Raw genomic sequence first — 14,606 nt, 5'->3', positions numbered from 1 at the left:
AAAATAGAACAGTGGCGATCTTTTTAATCGGCAGCAAATTCTATATGTAAAATACCCTCAACACTGGCGCCGGCTACAACGCTCCGATCTGAATCACACGGAAATGCAAATGTTTCATTTAATCCACCTTCCGCTTGTGCGCTCATGCGGGTCATTTGAATAATACCTTCATTAGATACACTATGAAATGTTTTTTTTTTTGTGAGTGTTTGTTTTTTTTATCGCAGCAATCAAGTCAGTGCGACCATAATCCTGCAAAGCAGATGGTAAAAAGTTCATTTCATTCAGAAATCAGATAGGAAGCCTTTTGAGGGGAGGAAGCCAAGCTGATAATGCATTAATAATGAGCCTTAAAAGCATCTCCAAGGTGCAAGTGATGTTAACAGAGAGGGACAAATGCACTCTATTGGCTCTACTTCAGTGTATGCATGTAGGTGTGTGTGTGAGAGAGAGAGAGAGAGAAAGAGAGAGAGTGCAGAGCATGAGTCACCCTGACTTTCTGTGATTGGATGGTTGTTTATCGGTGAGGGAGGGGCAACAGTCCCTCAGTCTGTCAATCTCTCCTCTGGTTCATTCATACATTCAGCTGCAGTGTCATAGGGAGAGACAGAGGAAGTGAGCCAGAGCCTCTCATTTATTCATAAAAATAAAAAAAAAGAAGTGATTTCATTCATAAAAGCTGCTCAGTCGTTCCATGCCTCAGAGAGGAAACCCTGGAAGCCCGGTGAACTGACTGTGAAGGTGTTCAGGTTTGGGACTTTACTCGGTGTGACTGCAGCGCAGCAGACAGGATTGTAATCCACACAGGACAGACCCGGGAGGGTGAGTTGAATTGGCTGTGATGTGCGGTGGGAATCACGATCTGATGATCTGATGATTCCCCCCACAAACACGGGGATGCATTTTTTAAAGAACTGCTGGTTGGCATAAAAAACTAAAACTCAGAACTTTGTTGCTTTCCTCAATGTTGTCATTGATGTTATCAGCTCCCTCTTTTCTTCCTTCTTCCAGTGATCCAGTGCCCTGATTATGCGAGAGCAAACCATACCCAAGTTCAAACCACAGACAGGACTCCTACCAGGTGGGTCTCTTTCAATGACATTTAATGAGAAGACATTTTCTGCTTATTCGGATCTTCACACTTTTCTCAATCGTCTGCAGGTATGCTGAAACGCACCAAATACAGCCCACTGCGCAATGACTCCTTGACCTCTTTGGAGGATCACCCTGATAGATTGGTACCCTCAAAGAGGGACCTTTGCCTAGACTCTGATTTTGCTCAGCTTGATCCCGGGACTCCATCTACCCATGGATCATCCACCCTGAGGAACTTCATCCCCCGTGTGGCCAGCATCCGGCTACAAAGTCCCAACTGCCTGAGAAGAGTCCTGAAGGGACAAGCGAACACAATCAGAACTGTCAGTAAACGGGCGGACAGAGCAGACTGGAGCTCTTCCCTCAGTGGGTCCTTCTCTGGACCAGACCCGATTCACCCGGCTCTCCTCTCCATAAGGCGTCCCATCACGCTGCACCGCATGGCCAGCCTGCCCTGCGCCCCGTGCTCGCAGCAAAGTGACGGGCTCTGCCACTTGAAGACAGTAGACGACTGTGCAGTGGTGAGGACATCGAACAAAGCAGTTCACCATCACGTAAAGGTATACTTCTGACCACTCTCAATGCCTGCACATTCAAAATCTAGCAGCAACTAATGCTGAGGAGAATTTCCATTCCACGTGTTTGGGCTTAAGCATCACCACACACTGTCTTTGTGAAGCACAGCTGAGCTTTCTGGATGGCTGTGCTGATTTTCATCAACAGTTTTCGGACAGTCGGAAACAAAGACAGCCAAGGAAAGCACACAGACCCTTGTCTCATTCTGCTCTTTACACACTATCATGCTCACTTTCATATGTCCCCCCCTCCAGTTCTCACATACAGCTTCCTGTGTAGGCAGCAGTGACTCATCCTGGTTCTCTGCTCTTCTCTAGATCAACTTTGCTTGCTTGTGTGCGTGTATGTGTGTGTGGGTGTGTGTGTGTGTTTGGTATTAGCAGGGCTCTTGCTGTCCCATAAACAGTTATGTTCTCATGGGTGATTAGGACCAGGACTTGTGAACTGACCGATGGTGGAAACGAGAACGGACTGTCTGGCTGTCCTCTGTAAACGATCTCACACTCACCCCACCCACATGTACACTTATTGATTTGAGCTGGGTTCGCATCAATGGATTTACTCATCCCGGCTCCGGCCTGTTTTATTCGAACTCATGACCAATGGGAGAAGGGCTGCTAAAAGTGAGCAAATTGTCATCTGGTTGCATCAATGCTTCTACAATCATCTCCACATATTTACTATCAAGTTGTGAAGACATAGTACAGTGGATTTGTAGGACAGAAAGTCACAACAGCTCTGCCTAATGCTGTTTTTGATTATGTTTTTATCTACTTCGTAACTGGTTTTGTTTATTTTCTTGTGTTTTGAAGTACATGGGTAGCGTGGAAGTGGTCCAGTCCATGAGGACACTCGACTTTGACACAAGAATGCAAGTCACACGGTACAATAACACACCCGTATATCTTTCTTTCTTTCTTTCTTTTCTTTCTTTCTTTCTTTCTTTCTTTCTTTTCTTTCTTTCTTTCTTTCTTTCTTTCTTTCTTTCTTTCTTTCTTTCTTTCTTTCTTTTTCTTTCTTTCTTCTTTCTTTCTTTCTTTCTTTCTTTTCTTTCTTTCTTTCTTTCTTTCTTTCTTTCTTTCTTTCTTTCTTCTTTCTTTCTTTCTTTCTTTTTCTTTCTTTCTTTCTTTTCTTTTCTTTCTTTCTTTCTTTCTTTCTTTCTTTCTTTCTTTCTTTCTTTCTTTCTTTCTTTCTTTTTCTTTCTTTCTTTCTCTTCTCTTTCTTTCTTTCTTTCCTTCTTTCTCCTTTCTTTCTTCTTTCTTTTTCTTTCTTTCTTTCTTTCTCTGTCTCTTTCTTTCTTTCTTTCCTTCTTTCCTTCTTTCTTTCTTCTTTCTTTCCTTTTCTTTCTTTTTTTCTTTCTTTCCTTCTTTCCTCCTTTCTTTTTTTTTCTTTCTTTTTTTCTTTTTCTTTCTTTCTTTCTTTCTTTCTTTCTTTCTTTCTTTTCTTTCTTTCTTTCTTTCTTTCTTTCTTTCTTTCTTTCTTTCTTTCTTTCTTTCTTTCTTTCTTTCTTTCTTCTTTCTTTTTTTTTTTTCTTTTTCTTTCTTTTTTTGTTTTTTTTTTTTTTTGTGCAATTTGGAATGAGGGCCGTAACAACAAAATGTGAAAATAGTGAAGTGCTGTCAATGCTTTCTGATATCTGGTTAATTGTCCCTTTAACTACACCTTGATCAAAAGTCTTTGCACTCATCAATAAACCTGTGTCATTATTCTGGATGGATATGGGACAGCAGGCCCTGAAACCAGTAGGGTTTGAAGTGTCTGTTTCAGTTTCAATGGACTTTACCAGTTCAGCAAACGAGTTTGTTATGTGGGACCATTTATTTCCCACATAACAAACTGGTTGGTACACTGCTCTTCAACTTAAAGGCATCTCCAGCTTGCTGCTTTCTGAAGGACTGTTGTCCTTCAGAACAACAGTCTGAAAAAATGTACTCCCATTTTATCCCACTGGAGAATTGGGTCTTGCTAATGGGAACAAGGGTATTCCAGCAGTTTCCAGTTTATGGTCGACTGGACCCTTTCAGCGGTCTCTTGTTGACTTCTTCAACAATTTACTTTTGTCTGAGGATGACAGGATTTTGGTCACGTGTTTGCAGTCTGTCATCAAGACAATAATCCCAAATACATTAAAACGTGTTTGGATTAAGCAGACTAGCTTCTAGCTCCGACCTATTGGAAATGAAATTGACTACATTTAAAAGCTGGCACCGTGTCAGGAAGCCAACGAATTTAATCGAGCATAATTTTTTTTTGACCATATCTATCCCAACCTCCTGTCTAACAATGTGTAACTCGCCCATAGGGATTTTGAAATCGAAGACGAAGGTAAACGTATCACCAACACTGAAAAAATGTTGTTTTTTTCAGCAGTACAAATTTAAAGTGAAAACTGCCTTACTTTAGCATTGGGTGGTTTGTATTAATTTTATAACAAAGGCCTATAATTGCAGATGCAAATAATGCAGGTTTTGAAGCGTGCGTACAATATAATCAACGGCCATGAAGTTGGAGAAGCTCAAAGGAGAAAAGGTGTTTTCTCTGTCAGTAATGTGATTTAGAGTCGTCCACACAGAGAGACAGAAAGAGGTCATGGTGAGGTCTGAAGCACAAGTAATCATTCTGAGAAAAGAGCTTGAAGGATTCCAGAAAGTCTGATTACAAATGGCTGAAAAGCAGGGAAATTCACCAGACATTTTCTGCATTTTCACATTAGACCTATCTAAATTCAAGAGTCAGATTTTTTTTCCCCATGTCAACAGTTAATGAAATGCTCGTGTAGTTTAGAAACAAATCCAGAAGAGAGATAAAGCTCATGTAGTTTGAAAGAAAATCTAACTCCTCTTCAAATGAAGTATTTAGAAAAACAAAGTCAATGTATAGTTCTATTGGAGACACTTTGAAAAAAAAATTGAGTTCTTTATTCTGCAAAGTTAACTGCTATCAAAAATAAGAGAAAGCTGAAGACCAAAATAAGAATAAAAAGAGGAACGTTTAAGCACTCGTCCAATGCATTATTGATATATTTGGTGATTTTGTTTAAAGAGTAGCCACATCCCTTTCACTCCGAGCTTGACGTTTCATTTGCCAAAGCGGGCATGTGTAGCTTATTATTTATTTTCAAAGAGGGGAAATTAAATTAAATGTATAATGTTTCATAAACCGGGGCTTTCTCGTCAACATTTGATATTGACATCCTAGTGCAGAATGCCAACACACAGCAGCCTCTGTTAACAGCAGCGCTGCTGAGTGATGGGCCATAAAATTCAATTAGATGAATTTCCTCCTAATGATCTCTCATAGGCTTATTAAAAAGCGAGCTGGAGAGGGAGGACACATCCATTACATGAAACCCGTTTTCAAGGAGGAGAAATGTTCTTCTAGGAAAACTTTGTTGCCTGCACAGTTATGTGAGTTTATATGCTTTTGCGTTTCTGACCGGAGCATCTGCTCTCCAAAATCATCTGGGCATTGGAATGGAGCTTTCCAACACATTTTCGCTGCAGTAAAACAAGAATCCAGTTATATGTAACCATCTTTATTCTCTTGATTGTAATTTTGTCTGAAAAATTAACTTATAAAATAACACATCGAAGGACTTTTCTTCAGAGAGTTCTTACCAAAGACGTGGGTAGGAACCCATTCACTTAAAGAACAGGAACATGCTTTCACACACACACACACAAATCAAGTCGGCCATGGAATCTTGTTGGCTCCTGCTTCACTGCAGACGCAGCACCAGTCCACCTGTCGATCTCCTCATTCGTGCACAAGACCCTGAGATACTCGAACTCCCCCACTGGGGGGTGGGCCATGTTCCCATCTCTATTTTTTTCCGGAACAGGACTGTGCACCACTCCACAGAAAGCTGGATATTGTGACCCAATGAAGCCAGCAGGGCCACATCATCCCACCACTGACATGCCGGCTGGCATTTCACATTTTCGTGTAAGCTGTGTGCAAACATTGCTCAGCGTTTCCCTGTTCCTTCTTCAGTCTGCAGTTTAGTGAAATATTTAACACTGTTTTACTAAACTGTGATCAATTTTGCTTTGCTGAACAACTAGGAAAACTTTACGGCATCACTCCGATCCACTTAAGTAGGTCCAGATGAGTTTTGCGTGGTGCAGAGATCTTGTACATGCCTCATGTAACTAGATTTCCCCTCCCCTGGATTCTTTAAATTCTTTAATGCTCAGTGTTCCCAATTTGTTAGCAAATAATTCAGTTAGTTGTTAAAATGTCAAGTATTACAACTGCACCAGAGCACATGTGTGTTTCACTACAATAATGTTGAATTCCTTCATTTTTTTTTCACTCCTTTTAACACACTGCTGCAGTTTTGGAACACTTTTCAATTATATTTTGAGTTTATCTTGATCAAGAATCGTTTTAACTTCAGTAAAATAGTTTCTATTAAGAACGAGGTTTTTCAGAACAAAGAAAAACCAGTGCTGCATGAATCAGTTGACCAGAGTTTGGAGTGAAGATGGGAATTTCAAACAATTTTTAATCAGTAAACACGCCCAACAAACAGCAGGAGCTTTGGTGCACATTTGTGAGTTTAATTGTAAAAAATCATCTAAAGGTTAAGGACATGAACTTTGAACTTATGGCGCACTAAGTGTTAACAAGCCTTTACAATTTGGCTTTATCTGGTGGCTTTAGTTTTTTTTTTTTCAGTAGTTTGAATTAAATCCTTTAATATGATTTTTAAAGGATGGGGGGATCCTGGTGTATTTTTACCAAGACTAAATGTTTTAATGTTTGAGTTGTTTAGCCTAAAATATTAATTTTAGATTAAAAAAAAACAAACTGCTAAATGAATTGTTTTGAAACCTTATGCAATTTTAGCTTCTGAAATGTGGTAGTTTGCAATATAATACAAAATTATTTGTAATTTAGTTTTATACAAAGTAGAATTTTATTTCACATACAACTATAAAAATATATATTTGTGTTCTTCATCTGTCTAAGTTGCTATAAAGAACAAATGTAACCCTGCTTGTTGTACACTGGCTGCTTATTATGTGGTTTTCCTCCTTTCGTCACATGCATCACAAGTCACAGGACACACAGAATCCCTTCTTTACAAAGGTATCTCTGTGCCTGTGCGCTCGACTGTGTAGATGCTTCAAATCTGTGTTTGTGTGCAGGGAGGCAATTACCAGACTGTGTGAGAGGACTTCAGTGAAATCTTTGCTGAAAACTAAGAGGGTAAGTGCGGTATAAACACAGCAGGGAGAGCATTCAGGTGACGGATCCAGGGAGTAACTGGGATTCTTGTCGTCATCAGCCTCCGTGTAAAGGGGTTTCTGCTGTTTTGGGTCAGCTCAACATGCAGTTTTCTGGGAGCAGAGCCATCCTCACAGTGTCCACAGACAGTTTGTCTCTGATCACAGCCTCCAACTTACAGGTAACAACCTGTATGAACCTCCCTCATAAATATATATATATCTAATTTTTTTGTTGTTTCTAACAACAGTATCCAAAACTGTTTGCGTTTCCCTCCCTTCTGATCCACAGAGGATTGTCAACCATCCCATGCAGGGCATTTCATTTGCCTCTGGAGGAGACCCAGTATGTTTTTGTTTTCAAATATTCCACATGAACAAACATTTTCAGGTTAATAGCAATGCTAAAACTGTACTAGGTTTTATACAGTGTATTGTATTGATTATGCTATTATTTTTAAAATGTAGAATTAGGTCAGACAGCTTGAATTAAAATTTATTTCATTCTGTTAGCTGAGATCGAGTTGTGCTAAGACCGAAGATTTAGAAGCTTAGCATGATTTAACCTAGCTTGTTGATTTTCATTATTAAAATGCCAACTATAAAAAAGCCGATTAACAATGAACTTCCTGAAATCTCTTTTAGGTCAGGTCTTTTATTACAATAGATTTTTTTAAAAAAAAAGGCTCTTTTCTCATCTATTTATGAAGATGTTAATGATAAAACTTGGTGGCTAGAGGTCTAAATATATATAGGTTGTTGATCATTTGCCTCCCTGACTGATTTTTCTGTTACGACAAATCATATGATTTGCATGAAAGAAGGAATCTTGGACACAAACCCAGAAAGAAACTTACAGAGAAATAAGCAAGCAAGAGGGAAGTGTCTGTGGAAAGGATTATAGCGCTCTGCTAAATTAATTAGCAAAAACAATCCAGAAGTGTGTCTTAAAACTCAGCTTTGGTGCATGAGCTGAGGAGATTAAAATAGTTTCAGCCTTGTTGAAAATATTTTCTGCTCACTCTACTCTTGAATGAGTATAAAACAAATGACAGTTGGTTTATCAAACACACGTGCACACGGAGCAGTGTGTAGAAAGAGGAGAAGCTTTGAGTAAATAGCGACATCATTAATTAGTCTATGCTATACCATGCAGCAGCTCAGTCTGCAATAATGAAGATTCACTCGCTGTCATTCACTCGGTCAGAGTGGCTCCATTTAGTCTGACGAACTTCTGTTTCTGTTTTAGTCACCACTAGGGGGCACTGATGAGCTGTGTGTGTGTAGAGCGCTGTATTTTCTCTTAGTGTGGAAAACACCTGGACCCAGTGAATTTCACACCCTTCATCCCATGATAAACGCACAAACACATAACGTGGGAATAACGTCAGAGCCAAATTTGAAAACTTGTAGTTGCAAAACAGAAAACTTTGGGTTTTGCTGAATGTTCTGGTGGCTGACTGCTATTGACAATGAAACTAATATTGATGTCTTCTCCTCTATTTTCATCAACACTGGTCTAATTCAGGTCAGGTCCTAAAATCTTAACTTTAACTTCAATCTTACTCTACACACTTTACCTCCATCTACAGATGTTGGACTTCAATGTGACATAATTATGCTCCTATCTATGACTAATTACGTCTCTTTAAATGTATTCACAGGACATGTCAGACTATATTGCATACGTTGCAAAGGACTTCATCAATAAGAGAGGTAGGGCTCATGTTTTAGGCCACAAAAAGCTCCAGATATTTGAATCATGGGAATGACGCGTCTCCTTTTCACTGTCGGGTAGAGTGCCATATCATGGAGTGTCCCCAAGGTCGGGCCGGCGAAGTTATCAGCACCATCGGGCAGGCCTTTGAGACGCGCTTCCGGCAGCTTCTCAGCCAGACATCAACGCTCCTCTCCCCAAGGTCAAAAAGTTATTAGTGAGTCAGCGTGTTGTCAGACATGGCAACATCTGAACATCACAGATGTGGTTTTTATTCAGGTCTGTGGTTAGGATATGTCCAAAACGGAGTCCCAAAGAGACATCAGTGGAGCAAAAGGCCAAGCAGACGGAAGAGGTCACCGAGCAGCCGGACTACTATAACGTCATCACAGGAAAAAACGTTTTTTCACTGGTTGGCGGCAAAGAGGACAAGCAGGTGTCAAAGGAGGAGAAGAAACAGGAACCTGATATTCAGGAGGTAAGATTTGTTATGTGCTCAGTTGAACTATCTTACCATACGCAATCATGAGTCAAAACTGTCTTGGGTCGTATTTTGCTCTAACATTTTGTGACTCATTGTGATGCTGTTTCCTTCTGTACCTGATTCCTAATACCATCTATGCTGTTAGTCTATAACTAAAAGCTAATAACCTGTAAGTAGTAGTAAGGAGATATACATTTTTCACTTAGCTAAATAATTGAAAACTAAATCAAACATTTGTCGTCCTGGTGATAATTTAACACATTGATCTTGGTTAAATATCTTTTGTATAATTGAGCAGCTCAGTGACTCAGTTCCCCGATGGAAGCTGCAGGATGTAGCTGAAAGCTAGTTAGCTTATTCAGCAGCAGTTGAGTTAAAAAATAAATAAATAAAGTTTAGTCCTTCAGTTTAAGAAATAGATTGTAATATTTGAAACACAATCACCTCTAAAAATCTTCATTACTAAAACAAACTTTAAGAATGAAAAATATAAGTCAAGAAATGTTTCCTTTTTTTAATTGTTCTGAATTAGTTCATTAAAGCCAGTCATTTATATGATTACAACTCAGGGTGGCCCTGTACAGCGTAACTCCGCCTGTGGGTCACTGAGGAGGAACCACTGAACAGGAAATGCCTTTCTCTGTAGTTTGTAATGGAGGACGCTCTTCAGTCACTTCTAACAATCGTTGTGAGAATCGAATCAGCGACTTTCCTGTCACAACCTCACACCTCTAACCTTCAGGCCACTGCTCTTGTTACGTTCACAAACATCTGCGCACGAAGGACACACACACACACACACACACACACACACACACACACACACACACACACACACACACCACACACACACACACACACACACACATGCAGTGACAAAGATATCAGTTATATTTGGTTTGCATGACTCATCTGTTGCAGGTCTGCTTGTCTCGGCCGGTCTCGCTGCATGAGAACTACTCTGTCAGAGAAGAAACTTCAGCTCCATCTGCAGGTGAATGTCAGAGTCGAGGCTGCAGGAGAGAAAGTGCCATTCAGTGTAGGTTTGCACAGGAAAAAAGCATAGAAAAGTTCCCAAACACTTTTTCAACGTTTTGCTTAACATTCAATACTCTTATTCTTAGGCTATGTTCACACTGCAGACTGAAATGACCCAAATTCCAATATCTTGTCAAATCGGATTTTTTTTGCAGGGGCCGTTCACACTGCCACACATTTGCGGGACCTGAAAGTGTCCCGCATGCGCAGTATAGGACGCAACAGCGTCAGCATTCTGCCAGCCACCACAAAAAGAAGTGCTCAGTGTTTGCGGAAGTAAACATGGAGGCTAACTGCTCCAAACTCTGCAGAGTATTTCTAAGTCGATTAGTGCATCATTTCTAACGGATTTTCACCAAATATTAGCTACAACAACCAACAAGTTTATGTCATCTTTTTTGGATGACATCAAGGTGTTTGATGCCTCCAACATTATGCACAGCACAGCAAAATGCTTCTGGTTCATGAGGAAAACAGCAGTGATTAACCTGAGCATCTATATTGCTGTGGACAATGCTAATAAATAAATAAATTGTAATATATTTTTTAATGCAATACATCTTTATGATAGCTACTGAAACAGTTGGTGGACCAATATTACACTCAATTAAATCTATATGTTTCATTCATCAGACTACAAAATGCACAACACCACTGAAGCGGAAAAGCAGAGTTTCAAATGGATGAACTATCACTAAAAATATCCCCATTCACTAAACAGAAAGAAAGCAGATCAATAATACTTACACCAGCACACACTCCTTTGTTCTTGTTGATCCTATGAAGGTTGAGCTGCTCATGCGGTTTTCCACAAGCTTTGATCCAAGCAAGACTTTCTGCTTCTGATGTTGGAAATCTGTGAAAATCACTATTTATACAAATACGACCAGGATACCTGACGTCACCAGCACAGATACCCCACTGGCAATGGAGAACCATTCTGTTTCTATTGTTGATAAGAAAACTTTCAGCCGGTCTGCAGTGTAGACTGGCGTGTTTACTAATGCTTGTGTTTGTGAGACGGCCACGCACGAGGCAGAGCGGCTACTACGTAGAATGGGCATCAGCCAATGAAACGCGGCCCCTGTGATAAGTCCATTTGAGGTTGTTGTCCGACCAGGGAGAGATTTGAGATTTGTCCAGTATCAGTGACGTTCAGTTTGGATGAATGAGACCTGAACGTATCGGAAATGGGTCGCATTCGAAGAGAATCTGACCTGTGCTGTTCACACTGTCATGAAAAGATTCGATACAGGTTGCATTATGTAAAAAGAATAAATAAAAAAATGGAAATAATTGACTAATAACTTCAGTCTTAGACATATTAACTTCAGGTGGACATCAGTTGAGTCTGATCTGTTTAAGCTGCTTGATTAATATAATAAGGTGCAATCTGTTGTGCATCTTCAAATATTTTTTTTTTACATAATTTAGTATAGTATTTCTTTTTTATTTTTTTTAGTATAGTAGCAGTGAGAGTTTTGCAGGATTATTCATTCACATCTTGAATTAAATCACTGTTTATACAACACTTGAGATTTAACAGCGAATCCCCGGCCAGTGTGATTTGATTAAATGTCCAAACATAGTCAAAACAGGAACCAATAGTTCATGTCAGCTGCTAACACTAAACTTTTCTCATAGAACCGTCTGATGTGCTTCTTAAAAAGGATATAAATCCAACTTTGTGTGTTTAAATTTAAATTACTCTGTTTTTTTTTTTTTTCTTCAGGCGATTGTTCGGGATAACTGGGTGAAATCTGTTTTTCTCTGTGGTGAATCTACTTACTTCACTGCATTAAAATGAGGCCATCAGAATATAAACATAATTGGCTTTAGGTGAAAGCACTATTTTGAATCCCAAGCAGGAGCTTCAGCTCCTTTACATGAAGTTTTTGTGCAAGTTGAAATGTGTGCATCGCAGCTGATAATATCCTGTAAATCTTGTTAGAGTGTACTGCACACCAATGAAATTCATCTCTCTTTTTTTTCATCTATTTCCTCTTGGTTTTGTCTCCACCAGACTCTGTGCAGTGTGGTGACAGTGGAGGGCAACACTCTCCCCACTTCGACACCCCAGTCCAGAACTTAATTTACCAGGAGGTCTGGTTCCACGGCAGGTGGGGAGAATCGTCACACCAGCCAATTTTCAAGGTTCATTAATTTTTTTCATGATTTCACAGCGTCCTCGCGTCCCTCATTTCCAGGCTGAACAGAGAAGAGGCAGAGTCTCTCCTCACCTGCAGCGGGGATTTCCTGGTCAGAGAAAGTAGCTCGGCCTCCGGTCGATACGTCCTCAGTGGGATGGAGGGCGCCACTGTGCGACATATACTGCTGGTGGATTCACACGGGGAGGTAGTGCGCTGTTACCCTACCGCTTTAGTTTTAATCCATTTTGACGCAAAACAGACATAAACTTCATTGCCTTTTATCTGGATTTTAAGTGACAGAGTGACACCAGGTAAGCCATACATGTGAAGTAAAAGGAAAGCGATATGTCGTTGTGAACCTAAAAGGTCAAGGTGATCCACACAACCTGATCAGCTTAGCTCAGCAAGGAGAGCTAAGCTCCTTGCTGAGCTAAGTTTAGGAAATTAAATGATGATTTTAATGTCAATGCCAAAAAATACAAAGTCCAACAATCCAGGCAGCAGAGCGAGAGCAGAAGGCTGAGGCTCAATAACTGGTAGCAAACTGGAAACTAAATGGGCGGCAAGTAAGACAAGACAGCTACGATAAGGACCCGACAAAGAACAAGAAACACAGGTTTCTTGGTAATCTGGGAACGAGACGCATCTGGGAACATTCAAGGGGTAGACAGGACAACACGAAGACTCAATAGACACAAAAATTTTAAATAAACACACAAAAACTCAAATCCCCACAGCAGGCCCTTTGAGGACATTCATAATCTCTGTGTGGCCCAAAATGAAAATGAGTTTGACATTCCTGCCCTAAACAAACAATCCTCATGGTGAAACATAGTGGGGGAAGCGTCATGCTGTGGGAATGCTTAGTTTAGATGATGACATATTTATGTTTTGGGATGGTCAACACTAAAATGAAACAGATAATCTTTTATGAATACTTAAACCGGAATAAAAATGCTTTTCGAGGTACTCTCGATGTTTTCTTAGTTTTCATCTGTTTTTGTGTAATCAGGTGCGAACACGGGACCAGGTGTTCCAGAGCGTCGCTCACCTGGTGCGATTCCACATGGAGAAGCAGACGCCCATCTTCTCTGGAAGCAGCAAGCTGTGTCTGAAGCAGCCGATCCTGCAATCACAGTAACGCCGATAGTATTGGATGCTTATTAAATGTAAATAGAAAGTTATGAGTCCCAAAACTGAAAACAAATAAATAAATAACATTCGTCGTCACATTTAGCAGCCTGACAAAATTAAACGAACTGTAAATTCACAAGTTCAGAATTACAGTAAGCTGTGACTTTTTCAGGGTGGAAAAATGTGTGTACAGGTCATGAGGTTTCTTCCTGTCCATTTGTTTCTGTCCGTCATGAGTAAATCGTCAGCTCCTCTGTCCCACATTGAGAGCAGCTGCTCGCCTGCGGACCATCCGGCCTCCTCCATGCAGACTTTGCTGGCCTTTTCTCGAAGTTTAAGCACAATCTCTGCTGCCTGGAGGAAATGACCAAAATGCTGGCTTCCCTTTCCAAATCATTCTTTCAATTTCAAATTTAACCTGTGTTAATTTTTTTTTTTTTGGGGGCTGGTTCATATCATGCTTCACTTTCTCTTTGCGTTAAGAATATAGAAATTACATGTTTAGTTTTTATCAGATAAACGGCTGAGAAATTCTCAGCTGAGAAATTCTGTTTTCTGTGAAGCAAAAATAAATCTACAGTTATTTTACATAAAACCTTTGCAGGTTTTTTTTACTCTCATCAATCTTTAAAGATTTTAATACCCCGTCCGTCTGTCTGTCCTCCTGTCCATCCATTTTATGGAGGGTTTCTAAGGCGTTATCAGGTGAAAAGATGCATTAAGATTAGATGCTTAACACACCCCAACTGACTCATTTCATAGAAAGAAGAACTGAATAATTGGGCATACTGCATTTTATTTATAATATACTAATCAAAGCTTTTCATTTGTATTTTTATTATAGACACCTCTTCAATTGTTCAGTCGTTTATTTTAGTTTTTGCTGCTCCACCTCTGCATTTTCTCTCCCTGCAGAAACCGAACGGCAAAACAACAGCTGGAAATGAAATTGCGAAAGTGTGGATATGAACATGTAGATCTTTATATTTTCCTCACTTTTTGAGTGAGGAAAATATCTTGTGGCCGTTGTTGGCCACAAGATGGCGCTGCGGGTCTTCACAGAGCCTCTGTCCTGAAAGTATATAAAATATGTCCTGTTGATTGGTCAAATGGCCTCGTGAAGGACTGGCAGTCTGCTGGTAGTTTATCTTTCGCCTGGTGACAGCTGGGATAGACTCCGG

General features: G+C 40.0%; 1 protein-coding gene across 1 annotated transcript; it reads left to right on the top strand.

The window, feature by feature from the left end:
- The first annotated feature begins 759 nt into the window (after positions 1-759).
- LOC129369591 (SHC-transforming protein 4-like) lies at positions 760-13,897 on the top strand. Its single transcript, XM_055045103.1, has 14 exons — positions 760-822; positions 1,012-1,081; positions 1,162-1,655; positions 2,484-2,554; positions 6,825-6,885; positions 6,965-7,084; positions 7,195-7,248; positions 8,567-8,618; positions 8,701-8,821; positions 8,899-9,097; positions 10,025-10,097; positions 12,165-12,261; positions 12,349-12,496; positions 13,304-13,897. The coding sequence occupies exons 2-14, from the start codon at positions 1,030-1,032 to the stop codon at positions 13,430-13,432; spliced, it is 1,671 nt and encodes a 556-aa protein (XP_054901078.1). The 5' UTR covers positions 760-822; positions 1,012-1,029; the 3' UTR covers positions 13,433-13,897.
- Positions 13,898-14,606: the final 709 nt, after the last annotated feature.

This window comes from Poeciliopsis prolifica, unplaced genomic scaffold (genome assembly GCF_027474105.1).
Source record: "Poeciliopsis prolifica strain line A6 unplaced genomic scaffold, Auburn_PproV2 SCAFFOLD021, whole genome shotgun sequence".
Lineage (NCBI taxonomy): Eukaryota > Metazoa > Chordata > Actinopteri > Cyprinodontiformes > Poeciliidae > Poeciliopsis > Poeciliopsis prolifica.
This window is presented reverse-complemented; position numbering and strand designations above follow the sequence as displayed.

What these genes read in the sequence shown, in the direction of transcription:
- LOC129369591 (XM_055045103.1), top strand. Translation starts at nt 1,030, where the DNA reads ATGCGAGAGCAAACCATACCCAAGTTCAAACCACAGACAGGACTCCTA. An exon ending in TCACAGCCTCCAACTTACAG is followed by an intron (nt 7,085 to 7,194) that starts GTAACAACCTGT and finishes TCTGATCCACAG; the next exon opens with AGGATTGTCAACCATCCCAT. An exon ending in TTGCCTCTGGAGGAGACCCA is followed by an intron (nt 7,249 to 8,566) that starts GTATGTTTTTGT and finishes ATGTATTCACAG; the next exon opens with GACATGTCAGACTATATTGC.